The sequence below is a fragment of the Danaus plexippus genome, chromosome Z, assembly GCF_018135715.1.
Source record: "Danaus plexippus chromosome Z, MEX_DaPlex, whole genome shotgun sequence".
NCBI lineage: Eukaryota > Metazoa > Arthropoda > Insecta > Lepidoptera > Nymphalidae > Danaus > Danaus plexippus.
The window spans coordinates 8,843,243-8,870,809 of NC_083559.1; the positions used below are offsets into that span (position 1 = coordinate 8,843,243).

The 27,567-nt window shown below is 27.6% G+C and overlaps 1 protein-coding gene across 1 annotated transcript in view; it reads right to left on the reverse strand.

Moving 5' to 3' along the window:
- LOC116777982 (glutamate receptor 1-like) overlaps positions 1-27,567 on the reverse strand; it is a 58,188-nt gene that overhangs the window by 16,617 nt on the left and 14,004 nt on the right. Inside the window, exons 3-4 of the mRNA XM_061526502.1 lie at positions 13,658-13,785; positions 7,604-7,733 (exon numbers count right to left, since the gene is read on the reverse strand). Coding sequence (XP_061382486.1) covers positions 7,604-7,733; positions 13,658-13,785 — 258 coding nt within the window. The remainder of the gene's footprint in view (positions 1-7,603; positions 7,734-13,657; positions 13,786-27,567) is intronic.

A 27,567-nucleotide genomic window follows, 5' to 3' on the forward strand; every position in this document is an offset into this window, starting at 1 on the left:
GAATTTTTATGGTGCTCGGGAGATTTATATTTCAAAAGACATAAAATTGGTAATGTTCAAAAACCTAATATCTTTGAAAGAGTGCCGGTATAAAACAGTGCCAATAATATATTTTATGAAATTTAATAAGTGGTCCAATATATTTGGAAGTCGGTAACAGTTTTCACTGGTCACAAAACTAAATCGTGCGAGCGTAACTATCTTTGACCGGTATAATGTGAAGGCAATAAAATTCATTATGGTTTGAGCAATGAATCCCGCTCTGGTTGAGGATTTTATACATTAAACTCACCAAATAAATTGAAAGTCGATAAAACCACTTCTATATAGAAGCCAATTGCCAGATGTACTGTAATAGGGACGTTTAAATTTTATTTGGTGAAATATTTTATCAATAAATATTATATGCAATGTAAAGCAGACTAATGATGGTTTTATATACCACGTATTTAAATCCCTCACCCATTATATATTTCACATATATATGATATTATCGAAACAGTACGGAGGTTTAGAATGTTTATATTAGCTATTCTTGAAAAAAAAAAGTAATGGAACAAGAGAACTACAAGCTACAAAGCTGTTAAAACGAATATATATAAAAAACGTTTTTCTTTTTTATTGACATTATTTTTCTTTAAACTATTTTTAATCTAATCAAGTGAACATTACCAAGTAATGAAGAAGTATTATGCTTGTAAGAAATCGAAATACACGTTACAAGTTTTTTTTTACTTTCATTGTACATATATAAATATTCTATATATTTTATAAAACTATTATATGTCAGTTCATGAGGTCTCGAACTTATATAAGAGTTTATTGGTAACTTTTGAAAAGGCAATGCGATGTGACATTTTTCCTGAGGAGGCTAGTACACATGATATTACTACTGTAAAAATTGAGCTAGCTCTGAGATATATGATACAGTTACATATATGTCATTTATTGCATTCAAACATTTTGTATTACTGTGATATCACACTATGACACAAACATTTATTTTAAAAGTCCTAAGTCGTCATGACTATTGTAAAATTTATGACTATTGTAATATTTTAGTCTATTTTAAGTTGGTACTAGGGTCTTTATCATGAAATTTAAAATTTAATAGATTTATAACAGTCTTAACCACATTATTACAAACGCAATGAATTGCAATTATTAAAAATTTCTTCGGCCCGAATCTCAACTTACAAAGATACTTGTGGTGACCTGCTTCATTCAAACTCACTAAATCCTTTCTATTCTGTAGCACAATTCTCAAGATCGCCCCATTGTTGCCGATACCGAGTTAGATTATGTGATTCAATAGCTTCGCGCCGGTCGTTGATGGTGTTTAGACGGAATCTGATTTTGGCACTAATTATTGCGATCACAACCATTAACTCCGAAATTTATCAAAGTTACAATGAAGTTTATTTTATAAATATCATCCTTAAAAAAATTTCTATTAACTTATCTTTTTTACTTTTTTTATTTTAAAATCGTCATTAAGAGGAAATTTGAGCTCAACTTATTAATTCCGGGATGCAAAAAATTGTAGAGTTTATAAAAAAATATATAATATTTTATCAATTGAAACTAAACACCTTCTTAAAAATTATTATCATAATTTACATTATTATATTAAATCTGTGCAATAAATTAAACTTAACTAGCTCAATAAAGGTGTTAGTTTAAATGAGTGCCTCGTCGTCGTTATTAACGTCATTGTGATAAAAGAGTCGGATTATTTTTTAACATATGGACACGCAAACATTCTTCAATTCCTCAACTATCATAATTATTTAATATAAAGTTAGTAAAGCAATCAGACATTTCTGCAAATTTATATGTTAAATTTAAATAAAATCACATTTTCATAAAATCGAAAGACTTGATTTCATATTTAAATATTTATCAAAAAGACTTGGAAGTCCAAGAGCATAACGAAAATAAAATATTATTTGGTTTTTTTTTTTAAATTCCTTTTTATCTTGAGAATATTAATAGTTACGATGGGGATATGCAAAAGGGCACGTTATATAGGCTGGTATCAAAGAAAATAGTGCTTTGTTTTGCTTTAAGAGAATTGTTTTTCGCAAGATAAGATTGTTTTTCCCAAATAATAAAATAATAACTAATAATACGTATCAAACCGGTAAAAATAAATTAAAAATTGAAAGTTATATTTCATTTATATAAGTAAGATCTTTCATTTATATTAGTAAGATCTCCCACGTCTTCCTATCATCTTAATAATATACCCTTCATCCTTTGTATCCTTAGAGGAAATATTGAGTCAAGGCAAACGAGCATTCAATCGATGGCCTTATTTAGCCTAGCTATTGAGAAATCCCTTGACCTCTCCTTATTATTTAATATTGCTCATGATACATTTAAGACATAAATTTAAAGTGATGGTTAAGGACAGTTTTCTTATATCATGAGATTAAAAATAATACGTTTATTAATGAAGCCCCTAACACTTTTAGCTTTAAAGTGCTACTTACAATGAAGTGACAGAAATAAAGGAGACAAATGTAACGGGTATAATGAAGTTAAGGGTTTTTACTGTATACTTATATAAAAAATTTCAATGTAATTTTTTTTAGTTAAAATTCATGTTTGATTTTTTTTCTATGAAATAACTTAATTTCACAAATGTGATTTTAATTTGAATTTTATATTGATTGTGTTACATATATCAAGAATTAAATAATCTCTTGTATATCGTTGATATAAAATAAAGTAAATATAAAACATGATTGAAGTATGAATAAAATATTAAGAGTTGAAAAATTTATCGCATTTATAAAAGTGTGGGTTTTTGAAACTTTATTTGATTGTGTTACGTGCGTTGTATTAATACTTGCCAAAATGGAAACTTACAAAGATATCGATATTGATAACGGTATTTGATTATTGAACTGAGATATGTTTAGGAAGAATTTAAATTTTAATAAGTCATTGATAGCTCTATGCATTACCTAGTTAGTGAAGATATATACTCCCTATATCATTCTTCCCTACTCCATTGTGCATCTACTACTTACCACTATTCATCACATTATTCTTTTACCATGTTTTATATGGAGTTTTAAAAAGAAGTAGAGAGTTCAAGTCTCTTGATTTAAATTATGCTATAGGTAAACGGGGCTATAAGAAGTTATTCAGACAAGTAAATTAGAGTTTTCTTTATAATGAAACTACAACTTATGATAAAGTTGTAGTTTTATAATAAAACAATTTTTAAACAATGCCATATTTTATTGTTGTACTATAGTGGAAATAATTGATATTGTAATTCTAGTTTCTTTAATATAATAATATTAATGTTTCGTTGTTGTGGGCTTATTGCTGAAATGTCTCTTAAAGAATAAAATATAAGCAGCCAAGCGCCTACGGAATGGGAAAAGATAAAGTGTCATCCGTGACGTTTGAGGTATTTTGGATTTTATCTACAAAAGTGATATTTAATAACGAGTTTATATGTTTTGAATATGTACGCGTTAATTCCATCTAGAAAGAGCTGTTTTTAATTGGCTTGTACTAAGAATTTTCAGCTATTAACAAAGATGTAATTGAATAGAATAATGAAAGATTGTATTGGAGAACGAATGTGATATAAATCTACTTTCATTATGCGATTATTATGACATTCGGCATTATTGGTATGATCAGGTTATTTTAATAATTATTTTGTAGTCTTGATTTTGTATTCAATTCAAACACATTTGAAACAAAACCTACAATACTGTCAATAAAGCGTATCTAAAATACTCATAGATATGATTTAAGGACCAAAAGTGAAGGAATAGACGTAAAATTTTTATCCACAGATTTTAAAGACGCCTTGTCGGTTTACACGCAAAGCCGTCCGGATTTATGCGAGTCCTGACAAACGAATGGATACCCCAGCCATTGCTAGATTGAGAACAGCATCTGAACGTTATTTCCGTTACTGAAGATATCGCAATATCAGCGTCTTATAAACTTAAGGAAGTTTATAAGACGCTGAGACCTTCGACTTAAATAGAAATTTGACCATAATTTTTATACACCGACCAACTTTCTAATTTAGATGTAAAATTCAATGACTTGAATCTTTAAATGTTGATAATCTGTTAAATTTACTTACATTTTATACAAATTTAGTAAAACGTCAAAATTTTTACTAAATTATGTAATTTCCTTCGTCTAACAAGACCTTTATAAAACCATTTTCCATGTGTATGGAAAAAATAAGGCTACCTAATATATTTTGTCTATATTTTGTTTCAGGACATCTTTTCTTGTTTGGTGCAGTAAAATTTCATAGTGACGTATTTGTTTTTGCTGATAATATAAAAGAGTAGACGGTCATAAAATTATAGACCAATAAATACCCGTAAATGAAAATTAATAACAGTGGCTGAAATACAATTTTTTGTACACCACATCAATATTATTCCTTCATGTCGATAAATTGATATTTTCGCTAACCAATCGATTTTGTGGTTTACCAGCATATATGCTGCCATTAAAATTCTTTTGGGCGACGATTTGATGCTTAGCTTAACAAGAAAAGATTTCACTGTAGTCATAAACGAGAAGTACTTAAACCCTGGATCAGGATGAACGACACAAAGTCTATGGTTTTATAATTTAAAAATATATGGTTTTTCAATGCATACTAACGTGTTTAGCACAAAATTTTATATCTAACAAGGGTTTTGAATTCCCCTAGTTTTTATATATCTGCTTCATATTCTTCCCAGCCGCAACAACCGCGTTTACTTTTTACGACTTTATTATTTTTATCGCCTCACTCGTAACACCGAGTGTTAGACATTATGGCTATTTTTTACTTTGTTGTTCTTATCATCGTAATTATTGAAAATATTGTAATAGAGTCTTTTTTCTTCGGTCTTATATTAATATTCCAAAGTATTTTATTTATTTAATGTATGAATGTATGTAATGTATTTGGATTGAAGCTGTGACATGTTATACTTCGTTTCTTATAACGTAAACATAAATGCTTACATGTGTGAATGTGAAAAAAGGAATTTATAATCACATTCAAAACTTACAGCCAACGATCAACACAACCTATTGATCAAACAAGAGTCAAATATACAAACGTATCTTCATATATCCTATATTAATATATAAATTTAATAATGTAAATTTACATGTGATCGCAACAAAATTTACTTTGTTTGTTACGAAAGATCACTGAGATCTTAGTACAAGTAATTAAATTCAACTAACAATGTTGAACTACCTAAATAGTCTCATCCATCCTGAATATATGTAATACGTTCAAAAGCTTATGAATAGAACATGTCGACCTAACTGAGTTACTTGTTAGAAAGACTATTGACATATATAATGGCTTAGCCATCGTATGATTGTGGATTATGTGTGGAAACCGTTTGAGTAATCATAATACTAGACACATACATATGTATATATCGCGTATTCTGTGCAAATCAATTAAATTTAATAAATATTTTGCTTTATGAGTTTTATCTATTTTTTAATTTTTATGTTGGAGTACATTCAGCTTTCTTATAATAAATAAATTAGTAAAATTGATAAGGTGGCAACATTCAACTTTATATTTTGTTATCTTGACATTACGCATTAACTTACTTGTAGAGTCTTCACAAAAAATATTAAAGAGGAACTATTTTAAGACTATTATTTCTGTCAAAGTATTTGTTTAGAAATGGGTATAGTTATAGTAATTATTTAGAAGATATCATAACCAACTAATAATTCGGTTGTATTAAAGTATTATACTTATAACTATCGCACACTCTCTGAATATGTATCTTTAAGTTTGATTGATTGCTTGAGATTGAATTTTCATGGTCGGTGCTTAGTGAAGAGCGCTTACTTGAATAGAAATCTGTGTAGGTTACGAGTGATATTTGTTATGGAATTCCTTAAGCATATCCATTTATTACATAATCTTATTCATTTATTACATATTAAGGTAGGTTACAATGAGTAATAAAAAAAACGTTTAGTATAACCTGGTGTATTTTAAAATTGTTTAATTTGGTTTCTCTTCTAAAATATTTTGTCGCCAAAATTATTGAAATCAATAAATAAACATCTTGAAGCATAATATTAATTACATCATGTGAGTTGTAATTAATATTCATCTTAATTCAACAGATGTACAGACATACTCGTATTTAGCTAAATAATGATAACAGCATAAAGTAGACTGATACTAGTAACCACTATTCGAAGCACTAAACAACCATTATCCCAGGGGCGTTATAGTATAAAAAACAGTAATTTCTAAACTGATCCCACTGATATTACCACATAAAGGAGGCTTTTGTAATTAAAATATTTGTAAAACATCACAATACTTAATCAAAAATAGATTTTATTAATGCATGTCATTAGCCTCTGCAAGGAGCGCCATTAGTAAGAGAGCATCCGTGACGCGAACGCAGATACCGATGCAGTTAATGACCTTGCATACTAATTATTAAACTTAATCAACTGTTTTACTGATTTGACAAATATAAATTGTATCGTGTAATTTTAACCTTTTGTAATTAATAATATACTTGAACGGCTTTATTTTATCGTAAAAGTTTCGTATAAAAAACAAAGTTTTACTTGTATAATTCAATAAAAACTATACATACTTTTTACTGTAAATAAAGGGGTATTTAAATAAGCGTTTGAATTTGAAATTTCAACGGAATTAAACGAGATTAAGTTAAAATTTGTTGAAGACCTTTATCGTGTCGATAGTGAATCCAGTTATACGAAAATAAGTTTTGAAGTATAATTTCCTACTTTAATATAGAGTGTATTGAAGACTAAAATTTGAAAAAAAAAAATGTACATTAGGTTTAAATATTTTTAAATCTACAAATGCCAAACACAAATAGGTTAGGACTTGTGTATCACATTCGAAAGCAGATGACGGAAGGTGAAGAATTTTGTCGTATAATGTGACAATGTATCTGTCTCAAATAATTCTTCTAAGCATTCCTCGTTTTACAGGCAATAGAACACACAAAAGAAATTTACATCCTTCTGAATTCTTAAGGGTAAATTTAGGTCGTTTGTAAATTTGAGATTGTGAAGGATTTGAAAGAAAGAAACTGGTATTTTGAAGAAAAAAAGTGCTTCTCAAGACCTCCAGATTCCATAAGGGGAAAATTTGAATTTTTTAGTTACAATGAACAATTTATTAACGATACACATTTGATAATTTTGTTGTATAATATCTTCAGTTGTTAAACTGAACTTTTATATTGATCTGTCAACCATGGATAAACAGAGTTTTCGGGTACGTTAGTTACTATATTCCGAGTTCTAGTCATCCTGCACTAAGTGAACGGTGAGACGGGCGAACAAGTGACTGACTTGTCAGTCACTTAAGCCACCTTAGATATTTGAGAACGAATTAATTTCTGGATAATCAATTTAGAATCTATCTTATTTAATATAATGGTAACATTAATATTTAATATATTATTTTTTTTTAAGCTCAACTAAAATAAAAAGACATTTATTAAAAGTAGCAACATTTAACAAACTGGTTTGATCAATTTACACATATCTCAGGACGTGACTAGTTTAGTGCTAGTATCCTTACCGTCATGAGAGTCGTAGATGTAGATGATGGTTTTCCAGCCATAAAATGTTATAGTATCGATGACAGCTCGGTGGTAATCAGGTTTCAGGCTAATGGCGTAGTCAATCAAACCGGATGTTGGTGGAATAACCTGTGAAAACAGATAAAAAACATATCATAACATAAACTTCAAACGTGGAAATGTTACATTAATTACATTATTACAAGAAATACAAAAGCATTTATTCCATATAAAATATATGTATCTAATATATATGAACTTAGTACACAATTATAAATGCTCTTTAAATATTATGAAGTGTCAAAGCACTGACTATTAGGCATTTTTAGAAAAAACTCTTGTCAGCTCCCAGCACCGTTATTAAAATATATAAACATACATTACAATTGTTACCTAATGTTTGTGTTAATATAAAAAAGAAATCAATTTTAACTTTTGATTTGGCGTAATAAACAGATCAATAGGTACAATTAAAAGTTGTCCATAAGATCTCTCAGGTCATTTTATGTTAATACACTAACTAAATGACACTAAAACAAACAAGATCATTCATTCCATAAAACGTATAACCTTAATAATTTCTTAAAAACGGATACTCTTTGACATATGTGGAGGTATTATTATTATCTTATAATAATCATACTTTAATAAGATATTGAAGACTAGAGAAAAGCGTTGCTTAAGAAAAAGGTGAAGTTACATAATAAATATTGAAATATAATTATTTTTGTGATTGTCTTTGTTCATTTGAATGAATTTACCAGATATATTATTTCATTTATGCATTCTGACCATATTTAAACTATCTATAAATATTCATGACCTCTTTATATTTGACTTGACAGAGATTTAAGTATACCTACGTGCAAATACATGAAATTATTAAATTTGATGTGATATTACAGATACTGGTAACGATAGTTTAGCCACTGCGGCAAGCCATAATATTACACACAGATGCACATAATAACGTGTTAGTGGTTATGGTTTATTTAATAATAAGTATATCTTTAAATTTATTTTGATTAAATTTTTAACTATTATTTATAAAGTAATGTTTTTCTAAAGGATAACATTACATATTTTATTTCAGCAAATCAAAAAAAATTAAAGGTATTCCTTATTTGATATTAGAAGCTTTGTTTTGCTCGTTGTCTTAATTAGTTAGAAAATGGTACAGTAATCTCTACAAAATTTGGCAGCGCGTAGTGTGACTACAATTTACAAGAATAAACTTAGTTTCAAATACTATTATTATACAACCATTAAATCCAAGAATTGTAGAGAATACTGTGGAAATCTTTACATTTATATTTTAAGACAACAAAATAAAAAGAAATTCATAGGGGTAATATAATAATAAAAATGCAGACTATTAAAAAGAACGCTACAATAAAGGAAAAACGGTTTTCCATCCGATATTGAAACGAGTCATCATCCCTATCCTCATATTAATAAGGGCTATCTTAGCAGCCGTGGAACTCTATTAGACTATGTGAAACAAGAAATTTTACATAAATGGTTAAAACAGGCGAGTTTCCATAGGAGCCAAGTCGAAGACAAAGGCAGATACTATCCCACTGTGTAATAATTTCTTTGAAATATTTTTAAGGGTCTATTTAAAATAATTATCAAGATAACTAAAACTTAATATTTAGTGTTTTAATGTTTATTTTATTGTATTAGGTAGGTTTTGTTAATTTGAAAACTATAAATCTTAAAGATATTTTTGAGGATATATCATTTAAACCAAACTTATTTAGCGATTACAAAATAACTTATGCGTGTTGCTATATTTATTCAAGCTTTAATAGAGCTGCTAAGTTTTGTTTTTTAAGGTTGAACAGTTAACAACAAATACTTAGTTAACAAGTCAATGATGGAAGAAATTATCAGTAACAACTTTATTTCTTCCCTTAACAAAAATGTAATATCAAATTAAGTTTTTACTATAATAAGAAGTTTTGTATCGCATCAGAAGTTATTTTCAGTCTCTTAATGAAAATTCTGAGAGAAACATCTTTAAAAAGTTCGTTCATTCACTTAGAAGAAGGCCTAAAGCTAAATATGCAATATTTTATTTTTCTCGTGAAAATTGTTTGATGATAGGCAATCAAAGAGCGAGTTACTTTCAAGAATTTTGTAAGAAAAATTTTGATAAAAAATGTCTTATTTTTGTATAAAATATGGTTCTATAAAGGTTGGAATTGCATATAATGATTTTTAGCTCTCCGTCAAGTAACAATTTCCAAGATGAGGTACTCTACAAGATGGGATTTCCAGCGCTTCTTTGTCTTAAGTATTTTTCTGAGAAGCTGATGAAGAGTAATTAAATTAATTATAATATAAATGAAACAGATATTTTTCATTAATATAATAAGACTGGATTGTATTTTCATAAAAAACATATATGATCTTAAAGCACATTATTATAATACTTGTAATATGTTTCACTTTTGTTTTTTACGTATTTATACCAAATAAGTTCAAAGCTGAGAAAGAATAGTGAAAAAGAAAAGTGAAACAGAATAGAGTATCGAGATATATATTTAAAAGGATGAAAATTTTATATTTTACCCTTTATTTTATGGATTGACAGAAAACTTATATTTAATTTTCCAAAGCCTAAATTTCTATAAATTCATAGATTTCATTTTGAAATTGCAAATGATGATGGTTCTCTTCTCTTTTTTAAACTTATGTTCAGACAATTTTCAGATAGCTTAAGAAGAACAATCAAATTACAGGAGGAAAATGGAATGATCTTGTGCATGTAGTTAAATGAATTTCATTTGATTTATTCCTATAAGAAAGAATATTAAATGTGTATGTATATTTTGAAACACTGTACAAATTAAATATTGCTCATTATTAGTAGAACTCTACTATGATCACTGTAGGAGTGATCCGCGGGTATGTTGGTATCTCACAAATGGGAGTTAAAGGCGTGTCCAACCAGTTTGCGGTCGCATGATATTGCAAGACCAAACTAATTTGTGGTCATGATTATTTATACTCAATTCTGTACATTTGTGCTGCTATATATAATGCTTTCAACAAATTTAATACAATTAATTTGAATATATACCATTTAAACGATTTCGTGTGGGATAGAGATATAAAAAAACTAGTGTTATTTATGCTCTTTACTCCAATTCGACAATGGTCTTCACGATTTTTGTGTTTGTTCTGTGGTTTGAAATTGTATGAATATATTTTATTAAAAATAATAATTATTAAAAATCTGCAAAATTTAATTTCTCTAGAAATACTTCATGTTTTTAAAATATAATATAGTGTGTTACACTTCGGACATTTTTGTGTATTTTATTCTTCTTTTTAATAAAAAGAAGATTACTGTAGATTCTTAAATTAATTCCATAGACGTTTATAAAAATGTCTTTTATTTTACCTCGCTTTTGCCTTTTCGACTCCTTGAGACAATTTGCTGACTCCCCGGTGAAATTTAATTTTAAAGAGAATAAAAGTATCTTTGATATCTTAATAACTGAAATATGTATTACATTTACATTCTAGAATAATGAGAGATAAATCCAGCTTGATTTTACAAATAAACAAATGTAGATTATTTATTGGGATCTTTGGAAAAAATTTACTACCAATATGACGATAGTAAAATTCTTGCGATATTTCATGAAAATGCAATAAGCATTTTTCATAATATAGACTTGTTACGGATTTTTTTTCTGGATTGACAAAGATTATGTTTAAATTTCGAATCTTTGTGTTGGTCCGCTGCTACTTTCTTTATCTACCAACATCCCTATTTAGTACTTTTTTGTACGGCACTTTATTTATGTCATAACAATAGCCAGTTTTTTAACTTAATCTTTTTTGAAATTACCTTGTGCCTGGTTTAACAGTGATATAATAAAAATAGGTATATTAAAAATAAGCAACAATAAAATAAATTTTAACAAAGATAAATAAAACAATATATGAACAGAATTAATTATTTGTTGAGAAATAATGATAAAAGCAATAAGGTTGAAAGGTTTTGATCGCTGAAAGCTATTACAAATACTGGAATTTAATATCAAGTTCTTTAATTATCTTAGAGACAATAACCCGTTAAACTATTAATGTTAAATTATTATTTTTTGTTCAATAAATACATAACTCGAAATACTACCCACTAATGCCATAAATTAATATTACAATGTTTTAATAGATATATTTTTTAATATTCAAATGATTATATTACGATTTTACAAGGTTGATTAACTGTTGGAATTAAATACACAAATGTTAAAATAAACGGAATTATAAACCTTGTTAAATGAGTAATTAAATTTACGTGAAGGTGTCAAAAACAACTGACTAAAGTAAAAAATGATATAAAATTTATGTTTTTTTTTTTTATCTTAAGCCACGAGCAAAACTTATATCAAAATAAAAATGGTAATGTAGTTACATCGTACCAAAATTGAGTAAACACCATATAAAATCACAATTTATATCAATCGAATAATTTTTATTTAGGATGTCCACTTTTTGATATTGTTCTTCAAAATGGAATAAAAATAAAATCTAAGATTTTCGTGAGTTTTATTCATTTAAATAAAAATAAAATGTTGGCCTGAGGTGTGACAATACAGTAACGAACTACTTGGTTTAGAGATACCACGCCGTTATGGCAGGTATAGCTGTCCTATTGTAATTTTACATTTTCGGTTTTCAAATAACCAACATAAAACAGTTATCAAGTCGAAAGGTATTGACAAAGCTAGAGATATTTCAATAATTTTAGTAAATTTTCACTATTCATTCATCCTTCACGTAACACCAATTTGCTGAATTCCCTAATAGCCCCACTATCCCTTATCATTATGAAGCCACTACCATGTTTCACAGTAGAAGACATAAAATCTCTTTACTTGTATGCTATATTACGCTGCATCTGAAGTAAGCTACACCAGGTATAAAAAAAACTGAAATTACACTAAAAATTATCTTGAGTTATGTACGTTTCCTCTACAAAACATAATTTCAAAGACATTTATAGTTTTGAAATCACCATATCAACAAAATAATAGTACGCAAATGTGTGATTAATCTGACCATGACAGGTACTCACTCTATGATTTTTATGTTTGAAACCCCACTCTATCCCTGATATTTTTATTATTCTTCCTTTTTTGGCAGATAAACCTGCAGCAAGTTCTACAGATTTTTTTGCGGTTTTGTAAAGAATGCCCAATCAATAATCTGTTTTCAAGAATAGTATACTTCTTCTGAAAGTTCTTGTTTTATTTTCATGGCTACTGGTCTCTTTAAGTCTTTTTCAAATGGATCAAAACTTTCGGAAATCTTCGTGTCAGTCTATTTTCATTTGAGGTTTAAATTTTTTTATTGAAATTAAAATTTGTCTTTGCTCTTTTTAATCAAATTCACTCCATTCTGGTATTACAAATCCTACAAACGTTAGTTACCGACCAACTATCATTTCTGCAAGCTATGATAAAACGTCAAATTGAAAATAAAACATACAAACCTTAACCATCATGAAGATCGTCTTAATACATATGTCTGTTAAAATATCTACATCCTTGTCTTAATTATTTAAATAGTCTTAAAATGCTTATCATCAGTTAGATGAGATATTGGTAAATATTTAGAATACTTTTGCCCGTCACATTGGTAAATGGTAAAGGAGGGTTAAACTATGAATTCTTAAATGATTGACGTAACTGCATACATAATTTTCACCTGGCATATATGGAACAATTGAAATTATATCTAATGACAACTATTTTTAATGATATATTGATTTCATTATGGTGTTTCCTTCCTATAAGTTGTTCATAAGTGAAGATACATGTTGTCATTCATGACAGCGAAAATAAAAGTCCTACTACTTGCCTTAATTGTAATACTTATATTATTTTGTACATTTTTTATTACTATAAAAAATATTTATTATAATGAAATGAAATAAAAATAGTATGTTTTAATAAAATATTTATATATTATTTATTTTATGTTATTACAAAATAAAATATACAAAAAAATATTTATAAAAATTACCATACCTTTTCAGGAAACCAAGGAGTCACAAAGGGTACTTGAAATGTATTTGTGTATGAATGCAGAGTGTCGAATGAATCCGGAGTCACCGCGCCAAGCATCGAGATGACGCCACGAGAAAATTGGTTGCAAACTGTAACAAATAATATACGGTTAGCTCATGACATTTGGGTCATTGTGACAATGGGACACAACATTTATATACTGAAGATAACTAATATTTCTTTAAATTTATATTAAAAATATTTTGCGAAGTTTGCCCTCTTGATTTTCAACATTATTACTTTAAAAAAAAAACTCGTAACGAAAATTATTAATTCATAACATGTTAAAAACAGAACTACGAAGAAAGGTTTTCTTAAGATCCTACCTAATTCTAGTTTCTACGATGTTAATAGTTTGACTGAGATACAACGAGTAACTCCTCAGAATATTTACTATTGTACAGAGTATGTCGGGATTTGTGAAAAGAGCCCATAATTCTTCCGAGACTTTCATATCACCTGAAAGGGCAAAACGTTGTTCTGAGACAGATAGAAGAAGGCAATATGATATTCCACAAGTAGCAACAAGATAAAAACTTTATTAACCAACGAACTTATTTTTAAACAAAAACAAATATCTCAATGTAAGTAGGAATTATAAAGCATTGCCTTCCTTTTTTAAATACTGTAAAATCTAGAAGTACTTTCTGTTTAGTATCTGTGATTTCAACTTTTTTTTTCCAAGTGTATTCTTATTTCAATGTTATTTAAAATATCTTCATGAAACGCTTAATACTGTTCATGAAAACTCAAAAGTTTATAAAATAAGTATCGATGTTGAATAGTCAGGTTGCGATGGGATAAGATAATTTTAACTCAAATAGTCGAACAAAAATTGAAAATTCATTAAAAAAAGTTTGGTGACTGACTGTGGACGGAACTTGACAAGAGTTTTTCAAAACTAGATAACGTTGTTAATCATCATGAGCACACGCGATGTAGAATTTAATTCAACAAATAATGCGATTATTTGTCTGAGAAATGTTACTTATATATTCATCTTTTTACTATACATTCATTCATAATTGATCTAAAGTATTATACGTTTTGTTCAGTAATATATATATATATATATGTCGAGCCTTTAATTATAAATAAATTTTAACGTGTACCTATAAAAGCCTTATTTGTTTTTTGTGAACAAAGAAATCAAACAAAGAATTTCGCATTAGACCCGAGCCCTTGACTTTAATGCTTGGTTTTCATTTAGCTTTGATATCTCTGACAAAATATTGTTTCCGTTTAATAAACTGTCATAAATTTTGTTATTTCAAATAATGTTTGAGTTTTCTTTTTTTATTTTAATATGTAGTGAAAAGTGCGTTTTTTTACTTGTATATCAAAGATGTGGTTGCAGAGTAGATAAAATAAAAGAAGTTATATGCATAAATAAAAACATTTCAACTATTATTCAACAGTGAAGAAAATTACAGTTTATATTAATAATAGAAAATAAATAATTTCGTTTTCTTATATTTCATCTCTATTTCATCGTCTGCTCATATCTCTACGATAGAAAAATTCAGACCGCTTCAAATGCGATTTGGATGGAAAATTTACGGTTCAATAAATGAAAATAATTGCAATATTTTAAAGGCTCTGTCAAAATGAACATATTTCCGATGTGTGAATATACTATGTTATCATCGAGGTTTTTTTAGCAATTCAAAGAAACTGCCATTGTTTTCGGGTTACAATAGTAAACTTCTATGCAATAAATCAATTGTTGCAGTAATAACAGTTTTAAAATAAAAACTAAAAGTTTTGAAAAGTATAAATTAAGCAATTTTTTGCACAATCCATAAATATTACGTGTATTATGTGATCCACATGACAGTTTATGTTAAAAGTGTATAAACTTTGCAAACTAAAAGCGGTAAACTGTTATAAAGTTTTGTAAGATTAAGCAGTAGTTTTTCGTATAAGAGGTAGTCGCCCGACTGTGGCTAGACGTGATCCGCCTCTCAACTACCTCCTTTCGACCACATCAGCTATATTTGCTTTTTTTTATTACCACATCCATATTTCAACGAATACTTTCTATAATATTTGGGAGAAATGAGAGCACTAATGCGTGCGTGGGAAGAAAGATGATTCGCTGCTCAATATTCCTAACAAAACGAATATCCCCAACCGAATTGTTAATAGAAATAGAAAAGTCGAAGAAGCGTTACTGTTTAAATAGTTTGTAGACACCTTACAATACAAACAAAAACAATGATAAAAAAATAATAAAAAAAGTAAGTATCAATTTATTTAGAGTCATGATTCTTTACTTTTCATACAAAAATCATTTAGTAAAATCAGATACATTAAAAAAATATATAATTCGATGTTGTCGTTTTATATCCAGGTACTTAATGTTTACTCTCAATGCATATAATATGAATTTAATATTTTATGTTCTATGTTGTTCTAGAAAATATATTACTTTGTAACAATAGCAATAATTTTAATTCCAGTTTTTAATATCTCCGATAATAACTATAATTTACTACATTCCAATGGATTAGGTGATTCAATGTAATACAGAATTATATATTTTTAAGTTTTTTTTAATCAACTATTAAACCAAATATTCAAATAATTTAAGTAACCGTAAGAAAGCCGATTGGCGGAAATTATATAAAAAAGATGCAGGACTGAATATCTAGGTATTTGTAAATGTATGTTTAGTTAAACTTACTGGCAATGTTAAAAAAATAAGCCCGATTATAACTTTTTATAGCACTATACGTAGTTTAAATATACTTCTTTAATTCTAATGTGTTATAATAAAACAAATACATTTATTGAATATTTATATATTTTTATTCATTACAATATATTTATATCTTTTGTATTTTTTTAATTTGTACGGTCTATATAAATTAATTAAATTCTCTCTGTGCATAAAGTTATAGAAACATCGCTTTAAATAAATATCATGAAGCTGTTCTTTGTTTCAAACAATACATTATTCTACAATGTGATTTATTGTTTCAGCTTTTACATTATATTTAAAGTGAATTCAAACAGGTCAATTAAAAATATAGAATCAATAAAAGTAAAATCATGATAAAGTTAATTCTTCAACTTATTTAATGAAAACTTAATTATGATGCAACACACTGGAAAAAGATTTTACGAAAACAGTTTGACTATTTCAAACAGATCTGCGCAGTACATCAATTTTAATACAACCGGGAACAAATCTTTAGATCATGTCATAAATCATTTATTTAAAACTTAAAATACTTAATGTAGGTGCTTATCCAAATCATATCAATGAATTTAAAAAAATAACGATAAAACCTAAAAAATTGTGAGCGTAAGCTTATAGATTCAGTAAAAAAAAAGAAAAATTATTTAAGAATGAAGGTTGTCACTGTAAGATTTTCATTTAATACTTTCTTCGCGTTGCTATTTCAAAAAACCGTTCGATATTTCTTATCTTATTAAAGTTATTATTTCATTTCATACTTGAAAGAAATCTATTAAACATATTTAGAATCTCCTTTCGAAGTATTTCTTTTATTGAAATGAATAAACATTAATTACATAAATACATGTTGACTTGCTTTTAAGACCTAGCTATCGGATTTTTCTCCATATTATATAATATATGCGAAGTTTCGTATTTTTTCCGCTTGTTCGCATTTCTTATTTACGAAGTTATTTCAATACTCGAAACTTATTTGGAATATGAGAAAGGGTTTATGCACAAGGAATTCATGTTACCTGTTTGATTTGACACTAAAGTAAATAACATTAGTTTTGTTTACTTTTTGTGTCTCCTTAAACATATATTATGCATAAATAAAATTATACTACTAAAACATACTGTTAAACCAAATTAACAGTCTGTGTTTATAGTTGTTTGAAAATTTGTATAAGACAATGATTAATCTGTATAAGACATCAATAATTTGTATAATACATCAATAAAGCTACTAAAAATTTTAGAAAAGTCATCCATTTCAGGATACTAATAGAAATTATATACGGAAGTGTAGTATAGTTCCACGTATTACCTCAGATAATAGTTATGTAGACTGATTGTAAATTCATACAAGCGACTACATCTATGCTAAGTGTAAGTTCTGGTTAAGTAATAATGTATGAACGATTTTTCTTTTATTTATAATTTCATTATATTTCTTTTCATTGTCTTATTTTAGACAATTTATCTAAATTAAAACAAACAGTCACTTTTAATAATATTTATATGCAAAGTTTAGATATATTATTCTTTGTATTGCGTATTAAACTACAGAGATCCTTAACTAGACGCTCGATGTATGTTCTGCTAAAATGAGAACGTGAACAGAAATTAGACTTCCAGATACTAGTGTCTACAGTATTTGTACATAAAGTAAAATTCTCATACTCTACAGACGTTCCATCGCAATGAGAACTAAATTTACCATAGAAAGAAGTACGAATAACTATAGTTCGGAACGATGGTATTAATATTAAAACACAAAAATACTTACCCTTAAATAAAAAAAAATTATGCACTTTAACTATTCGATTAAGAAGCATACGAGCACTAGTATTTTATGAATTTTATAATATATAATTTAATAAACCGGAAAGGTATTCAAAAAATAAATTAACGGTTTAAATGATTTATAATTAAAACTGTCTTAGCATGACGTGCATGCAATAGAGGAAGAAGCCATAAAAGATTTCAATCCAATGCAACGTTCATTACATATGTACGTTAGTGTATATGTGGGGCTGTGGCCAATGATCTGTACTTAGTGGTTTTGTTTATCGTGGATCAACATTTGCTGTCTAATTGGATAGTAATTTGGTATATGCAGAATTTATACGCTGCGGTATTAGCCTTGTATAGAATGTTAGGATATATATTCTTGACATTATACATGCAAGATTATGATGATAAACCAATTGATATGACCAAAAAGTTAGCATAATTTTCTTTATTTTTCTTTTTCTAAAAATAATCTCATAATACAGTCAAAATCTACTAGTCCAAAACAAATATAGTATACCAGCTTTTTTATTTTAATTTTCCACAACATAAAAAATAAGTAGCCTTTACCTACCAAGGTAAGATAACATAGCAACACGATCCTTCCAACGCTTTATATCGAAGAAATTCCCTGTGACCCAAATATCTTCCTTCTATACATAGCGCCGTGTTTTCGCTTTTTCATTGAGAATTTCCTATCAGGTTTCTAATATAGGTGAGACTATTGTCTTAACATTTTAATGAGCATAGGAGACGAAACTTCTCTAGGTTTGTCATAAATAAGAAGTTTACACAATAGGTGAAATATCAAATAATATTTTAAAAAATTAAGAAAGATTTGTTTCAAAAATCGTCAGAACAACGTAAGTGATTGTATTTAAAAATTAATATCTGTTTTTGTTAGTTTGCAATAATATAATTTCTGGAATATACCATAACGTTCTACGAAAAGAATTGTGTAAAAAACGACCGTTATCAGAAAAAATGTTTGACTACAGTTAAGTTAATTAGGTTTGAAATAGTTGGAAAGAAATCTTTAAAACAATTTAAAAATTATTTTAGGTTCAATGGATTTTGTAACTTGAGCAATTTCTAAGTTAATCATTCTGTATATTGATCTTTCAATGACCTAAAACACAAGGTATCGATAAAACACATGTCGATATGTCAACAAATAAATAAAATTATATATTGTAATCGGGTTGTCACTTCAAGAAATAATAAATTGTAATTCATTAATACATTTTATTTCATATAACAGACCACTTAGAGCTATAGATTTGAAACGTTTAGTTCCAGAATAAACTGTTGTCATTATATACACATATTATTTATTTTTTGGACAATAATATCGTTCTATAAATATTTCATTAATAAGTTTAATAGTGTTTTTCTACACCTTAACAATTAATTTGATTTAACTTACTGTTATATTACTATGTATTCTATTGATTAAATTAGACACAAGAAATTATGATAACGTTTCCTCTTTCGTTAAAGTTTTAAAGGATTAGCAGGATTAGAAGCTAAATCTAAAATTTTAGTAATCAAATAATTTATTTAATTTAAAGTTTTGTTCCGAAGCTGTTATGATATAAATAAAATCTTTACTTGTAGTAAAGACTAGAATGAACATAGCTGTAAGTCAGGGAGCCGTGCTTTAAACTTCGAGACGATGCCGAAACTTCATTAAGACCAGCTCTTGTGTTCGTTTATCATTGGTATTTCGGAGCTGTCTGACCCAGACCCTTGTTAAAGGTCTAGGTATATGAAGTGTTAATATCTTGCGCTTTTTATCAGAAATATTTTTATTAATATGTAACTTTAAAAAATTATGAAAGAGAATACATAAGTTTGAAGTATAAAAAAATTTCAATCTGAAAACAATAATTATTATAACATATTTTATTTTTATAGAATTAAAATCGTTACACAATAATAATAGGAATTAACTACCGGTGTCAGCACTTATTTGTTAAACACCAACATCTGATATGCATTATAAGCAACTTATATACTTTGGAGTTGGCAAATTATTGCGTACTTTGTGAAGATTTAGATTGTGCTTGGTAAAGTTTGCATCACAAATAAGTATTTGTTACACGTTCTTGGCATGCATGCCGTTAAGTTTGGGTAAACAGCTAGGAGAATGACGTGACAGAACGCAACTACAACTTTTTGTTAATAAGGTTTTTGGTGATCAGTTATTAATACAGTAACTTAGCAAAATTGTTGAGACTGTTCGATACTTTGTGAAGGAGAACATTATTCATATAAGTTATTAAGTACAATGTGTAAAGTAGCTTATGGCCTAAGTCCTTTAGATATCTGTAAACATATATTTATATCATGTTGCAATTTACATGAAGTTACTAAGTAATGATTGACGTGGATTTTCATGTTCCTTCCTCGTGTTATAAGAGCAAAAAAAATCTCATAACACTAAAATTTATATTAGTTTAAATTTAATTAAAAGATATATATCATATACATTGTTTCAAAACACTTTCAAAGAAAATAGCAAGAACAAAACCATTTGATTATACGAAAAGTAGCCGAGAATTTTGCGTCTAATATCGTGATGTTGCTATAAGTATATGGGTTCATTCCATGAGAACTCAACAGTCGTGAGTATGAAATTCGAAAAGGGTAGAAAATTGACCACAAGCTGCGGTACAAAGATTAAATTGAATCGGGCAACTTGCCAAATACACCGTACAAAAATTACAAAATATTATATGTTGATTTTATGACTTATATAAGGTTCTGCTTAAGCACGTTTTACATTACGCTGGTAAGACATATGCAATGTTATTGTATTATTTCTCTTTTTATTGTTTGTTACGATTTAACTGAAATTACTCTGTCTACTATTAAACCTTTAGAAAGCTACATCTTTTCTATGTAGCATACGTTGTTATAATTTCTGATTTAATTTAATTTGTGGTACCTAAATTGGAAGAAGGAAATCAAGGACATCAAAATTTTACTGATGAAAGTGATTATCTGGTTTGCAATAGGCAAAACATTGAGGGTGTACAAATAAAATTAATTTTATTTAAGGCCCAGTTTCACCAATCAATTTTAAATAAAATAACGGCTTGTTAGGGCGTTTGATGGACTGTTAGATGTATCGATGGTCCCACCACGCACTAATGTCTGTTTGAATGTCTTAACAAGACATTAATATTAACTCCTGCTCGAGAGGTCCGTCAAATGGCTGACGGATTGTTTTTTCAAAACTGAAATGTCCAATTCCACCCCTTATTTTTTGTAGCCATAGTAACAGCATCTGTTTTATCATTTTCAACTATTTAATTGTATTTATTAATAAAGTGAATAAAAATTCCTTTTCATATGATGAAAAATTTTGCCCCCGGCTTTCCTATGACATTGCAAATTAGGTACTCTTTCCATCACTTGTAACCTGAACACAATTTATGCCAATAAATTGACAACACAACTTTGACAGGTTACATCTAGTAAACTGAAAAGAAAGCTTTTTGTGTGTCAAATCAACTTCAATTTGTTCGTCATTAAATAATGCCTTTTTAATTGCTCATCGTGGGACGTAAATATTTTGATAGACAATTATATTTTTGAAGGTTCGTTAGTAAATGTCTCGTTTAGATTTAACAAACAGAGCTTGGTGAAACTAGGTCGAAAAGTCATAGGATATGTATATTATAAAAAACTTTTCGGTTAGAGTTACCGACAGTAACATTTTTTGTTTACGTATTTATTTTTCAAAAATAGGTGTATTCTTGTAGATGAGAAATTGGCATCAAAGTGTAAATCGGTATCTAATGGAATTATTTATAAGTTGAATTTGATTATATTACGTATTAATTTCGCATTTAATTTTTCAAACCCGAAAATTCGTTTCAAATTTATGTGAGGTATATAAATTTTAAGAAGAAAAATGTCACGATTTGATCAAACTGTTCTACATTTAACTTAACGACCCAACTAATCGAATGAAATTTGGTATGGTTATAGTAAACCCAAAAATGAGATTATTATCTTCTTTTATATAAAATCTATTAATGTTATCCTCAATAAGTAATATGAGAACGAGAACTATGAGGGTGAAAAGGTGATGCTACGATTATATACAGTAAACCGTTTAGAATTCCGAGAGTCAAAGACTAAGTCTTTCCATCAAAATATCTGTATTATAGATATAGAGCGATTTGTCAAATTGAGAAATTTTATTTCTCTAAAAATGATTTTCTATTTAAAATGGCATTCACTTAACTTTAAGAGGTGTTGATTTAATAACTATTTTATACAAAAGCTTTAAAATTTCATTGTGACAGGAAGATATTTTAGTCGATGAAGAGTGCCGTATGGTTTTGGTAAGAATATTTTCATTTCTTCCAAATTATTATTTCTCCAGTTTTTAAATTTAGCCTTGAAACCTTACCTTGTTATACAAAATCTTATATCTTTATACCCTATTTGTTCACAAACATATATACTTCAATTATTTTTTTTTATGAGTCGATGAAAAGAAACTTCATATTTATAACATGTAAAAATTTTACATACTAAAATGTTAGAGTGTAAAATTTTACATAAATAACTTAATTCTGACTGGCCGGACTTATAAACAACGTGCTTAGGAGTCACAAAATAAATGAAACTGCTTTTATGTGAACTTAGTGGATTGTAGATAAATGAATGAATGATAAGTAATGAAAAAATAAGTTTGGAGGTAAAATCACCTTTTCTTGATTGACATACAGATAAACATATTTAATAGAATCAGTTTTTATTGAAATTTATAAAAAGTATTTAATTTCGGCTTATGGGCTTGTAATAAATTTGAATTTATAACAAAGCTGAAACCTCTTAAAGACACTCTTTTCAAATAAGGGTATCGTTTTAGCTTTGCTTATGAGATAGAGGGAGAGACATAATAAGAACAGATTTACTATTTGATATAAAATGATAAATAATGAAACAAAGTTTATTGCACATAATCCCCCCGTTTCGATTTCTTTACAATATCCGTGATCACGAGCAGACGAGATGAAAGTAGTAATAATAAACATTTTTGACATACTTTTACATTGCTAAATTGCTTTATTTTATTAGAAATCTATACAATTAGTAGTTACTGTCAGGTATTTGTAAACAGTGTAAAAAAATTACTTCTACTTCTTGTTAAGTTTCTGATAAAAATATAGGTTGCAATGTAACTCTGGGAAAATCGTTATTTATTACACCACGTCTATCAATGATTTAAGTTAACAGTTATATTCACATCTATTGTTGAATTCGCAAAGGGTTTCACGGTATTCTAATCAACTGAATTATTCTGCGAATTCGTCGTATTCACAGACGCGGTAATCTATTCGGTGGCCTTCAAAAATCTACCGCGTTATTAGCATTGTAATGTTAGACTTTTATTATTAGTATTTGAAATGTAAAATGTTTCTCGATTGACTGAATTCGTTAAATTATAAAATATTATTTATATTAATAATGTTTTAGTCTGAAAATTGTGACATATTGCCAAACGATATTAGGTATTAAATTATAAATATTGTATATTATAAATTTTTTTTTAATGAAATACTGGGTATATAAATTAAATTATGATTAAGTTTAGATCTGACAATCTTTTTTATTAGTTTTGTAAATAAAACTGTAGTTTGTGAAATTTACCACGGTTTCTCATTTGAAATGGCGAGTTCACGATAAAAGTCGAATGGTCGCTTCCTGATCAAAACACGTCTGTGGCTAATGACGCCTTCGCGAATTTTTATACCACTTCCTTCTTGGAGATTTTTTGCACAGATATCCATTGAATTTTCACGCTTATGTTGGATATAAAAAGTTAAAACGCCCAAACCATGTCAACTCAGGAAGGTTTTTATCTTTTTAAGTTCTGCTCTCAAAGCGCGTCTTTTAGATAAAGTTTTGCAGACACAGATAACTTAACATTTCCTATATTTCTGTGATTTAAAAAAAATCCGTAATCCCTTATAACGACAAGAAGTATTAACAAGATACTTTCTGTTAATAATATGAATGTAAAAATTTGTTTTAAAATTCTACCGAATTTAAGGGATTTGACAGCTAAGCTAGGATTGATACAAAGTCTTGAATTTTACCTGCAAAATAATAAATTGTTATGATTAAAAGATATTAAACGTGTTTTTATTATTTTCTTCTATTATATCATCGAAATAACCTCACATCCATTAAAGTCATTGGGCAGAATTTTTTTTGTAGATATCTTTTAACAAACATCCATATTGACTAGAAAGATTTTTTCCATGAGGCGTTGTCTTAAACATAAATCAAAAAACAAGTATTTTCTGTCTAATTCACTTTGTGAAGTCCAAGCCATTGAAACGTAAAATTTTTAACTGGCGTCAATGGCCTACTGAAATGTTTTTATCAAAATTATTGATTAGTTTCAGGTTTTATCCAAAAGGTTCTGTGATTTAAAAGGATTATTAATACCTCAAATAGACAACAGCAAACCTATAATATTTTATAACTAGAATTGTTTTTACACAACGTCAACAGCTGTCAGAATCAATTAACTGGAATTGTTTTAAGGACTGGTATTGTATTCATAAAATGAAATTTTTAGCATTTCTGTAATAATGGAATATTTTTTTATTTATGATGTGTCAAATTGAGATAAATTTTGTGTTAGAAAATTGCAACCTAATTGAATTTGTTTTTATTAATAATGAGATTTCATGATGTCGTAATAATTAAATATTATATTTTTAATAATATTTTATTTTATAGTTATGATGCAATAACAACAAGGTAAAAATTTTGCCCAACATCAAACAACATATTTATTTAATAACATTGATTCGTAGTCGGATAATTACTTGGTTTCGGTATCTCAGCTTGTTCAAACATAACCTACTAGTTGAAGCAAGTACTTAGTTTAGGTCTATGTGATATTATCTATTTAGTTTATTGCGTACAGGTATGCATGAGACCAATTTAAGGATTATATTGCAACTGAAATCAATACTACTTCAAAATAAATGCAACTGTTTTAAAGAAAATCATATTGTTGTTTTTATACTTACGATTGTCTGTTTAGTCAAGCTATAAATTGCTACTTTTACAGGTAAAATATTATATTTTGTTAGCTTATTTCAGCTATTTTCAAAGTGTTTTTACCTTTAGCTTATATTTAATACTATAAGAAAAAGCAAGAAAGTAAGAAACACTGGGTAACAGGAAGCAAGTAAGTTAGAATGGTTGCCCTAACGTAATATATTCGGCAACTTGTGAAGCTTTATCTAAATCTTTATTAGGAAGACACTATGGACTTAAGAGGTAAATGAAAATCTCTGAATGATATTGCGAGAAATGTCTCGAAGGCAAACTAACAAGTTTATATTTATTTTAGAGAATGGGACATATTATACCATTATTATTATAATATTACTTTTCTCTTCTTTATAATTTACAGGATAATGTACATGAAATAATCCATTGACGTATTAACAGTTTTTTCCACCTAAAATAAATTTTCGGTTTAGGGTGAAATAAAAAAAAAGAAAATCTGTAATATAGTTTCTAACTTTGAAACGTTTAATTGAAAATTAATTTAAAACAGTTTTGGTTATATTAGTGTTACTTATAATGTTATGCAGATTTTATCAGCAGATTTGAATTATTATTATTAGAAAAATAGAGAAGTCACACTTTTATTGAAGATTATCAGAAATATTTTAATTTATTACTCATAAAACAATTGCAATATACAAACATAATCTAAGAAATATTTAATGGTTTCTGTTGACTCTAAATCCTATAGTTTGTTAAAAAATCTTGTTGATAAGGGCTGTACACGAGATCAATGTACCCTAAAAATAATTGAACAGTTTTTGTGTTTTATTATAACTGAATATTTTAGACTCTTGATATTGTTTGTTATTTATGTAAGGTATTGGTGACCACACATTGTAAAATTGTACTCACTTTATCCGTATTTTATATGTGTTATAAGAAACTATGGTAATATTTAAAACAATGCATATTTAAAATATCGTCCAATAGAAAATAGTTCAAATTTAAAATCATTTTGAATACCTTAAAAAAAATTATTTGAATGATTAAGAGAGCTTCCACTTATATATTTTCTGAGATATTATACCGAATTTCAGTGTCCACGAATAATGGCTTTCCACAATAATTATAGCAGTATTAATTACAAGCTATTCACTGAAGACGTAGATGAATTATGGTTATTGGTATGCTTTGACGCAGTTATGAAATTCTTTGCGTTGCTACGTGATAATGATTATTATATTATAAAGTTTAATAAATTGGTCAGAACGTCTTTGTAAACAAAACATTGTAATATTTAAGACATATTTAATAGTCAATATAACAATATAAAAGTAGTAGAAGATTATGTTTATATTTATGAACAATTTGTTTTTGGTAAACCACAACAATTATGTTTTTAAATGCCAAAAAATTAAAATGTATTTGATTACGTTATACTTTAAAGATATATGATAACCCACACCTTGCTTAATATTTAAGATATCTCTATTAGAAAATTTTATACATTATATTATGTAGCAAAAGCAAGCAGTACCTAATAAAGTTCATGGTAACTGTGTATTCAAACTAACATGAATGGTAATTCGTTAATATTTAATTGTTTCTTACATCAAATCAATAACATTAGAATATTTTATTGAAACGTTAAATTTATCAATCAGATTATACTTGGCCGTAGCTTTGATAAAATATTATCTTTGGTCTTAGATTAAGCAGCAGCTGTCATCTGACCCCAATGCCCAAGTTGTTGGCAACTATTTGCCACAGTCTTGTTAAGAAACAGCCAAACTTCTTTGTTGCGAGTATTACCAAAGCCGTCTTAAATAATTGTACAAGATGTTTCTTTTTCTCTAAAAGGAGTGAAACTTTGGTTTATTTTTGTGAAGATTGTCTTTCTTGAAACAGCTACTTTCTTTTATTGTAAATATTACGGTTTGAGTGGGTATATTGTATTTCCTCTCTCCATATATATAGAACAAATTTGAATAAATCATAGGCATTTTAATCGCATCGATAAAATAGAACTTTTTTTCTTTAGTTAAGGAATAAATAATAGTTGAAAAAAACTAAAACAACAAACTTTTATAAAATGCCAAATAAACAAATTAGAAAATAATTATTTGAATAATTCAAATTAAATATAGAATGATAAATTACATATATTATTATAATTTAACTTAAAAAAGAGTGAGGTGGTCGATATAACAAAGTTGATTGATTAAGTCATGTAAGGCAAGTGTGCGCTGTAGGTAGATGTGCGCTATTCCATTCAATTTAGGCTGAAACACATGGAATTTTCCACTTGTCTCACATTACTAGGTATTTATGA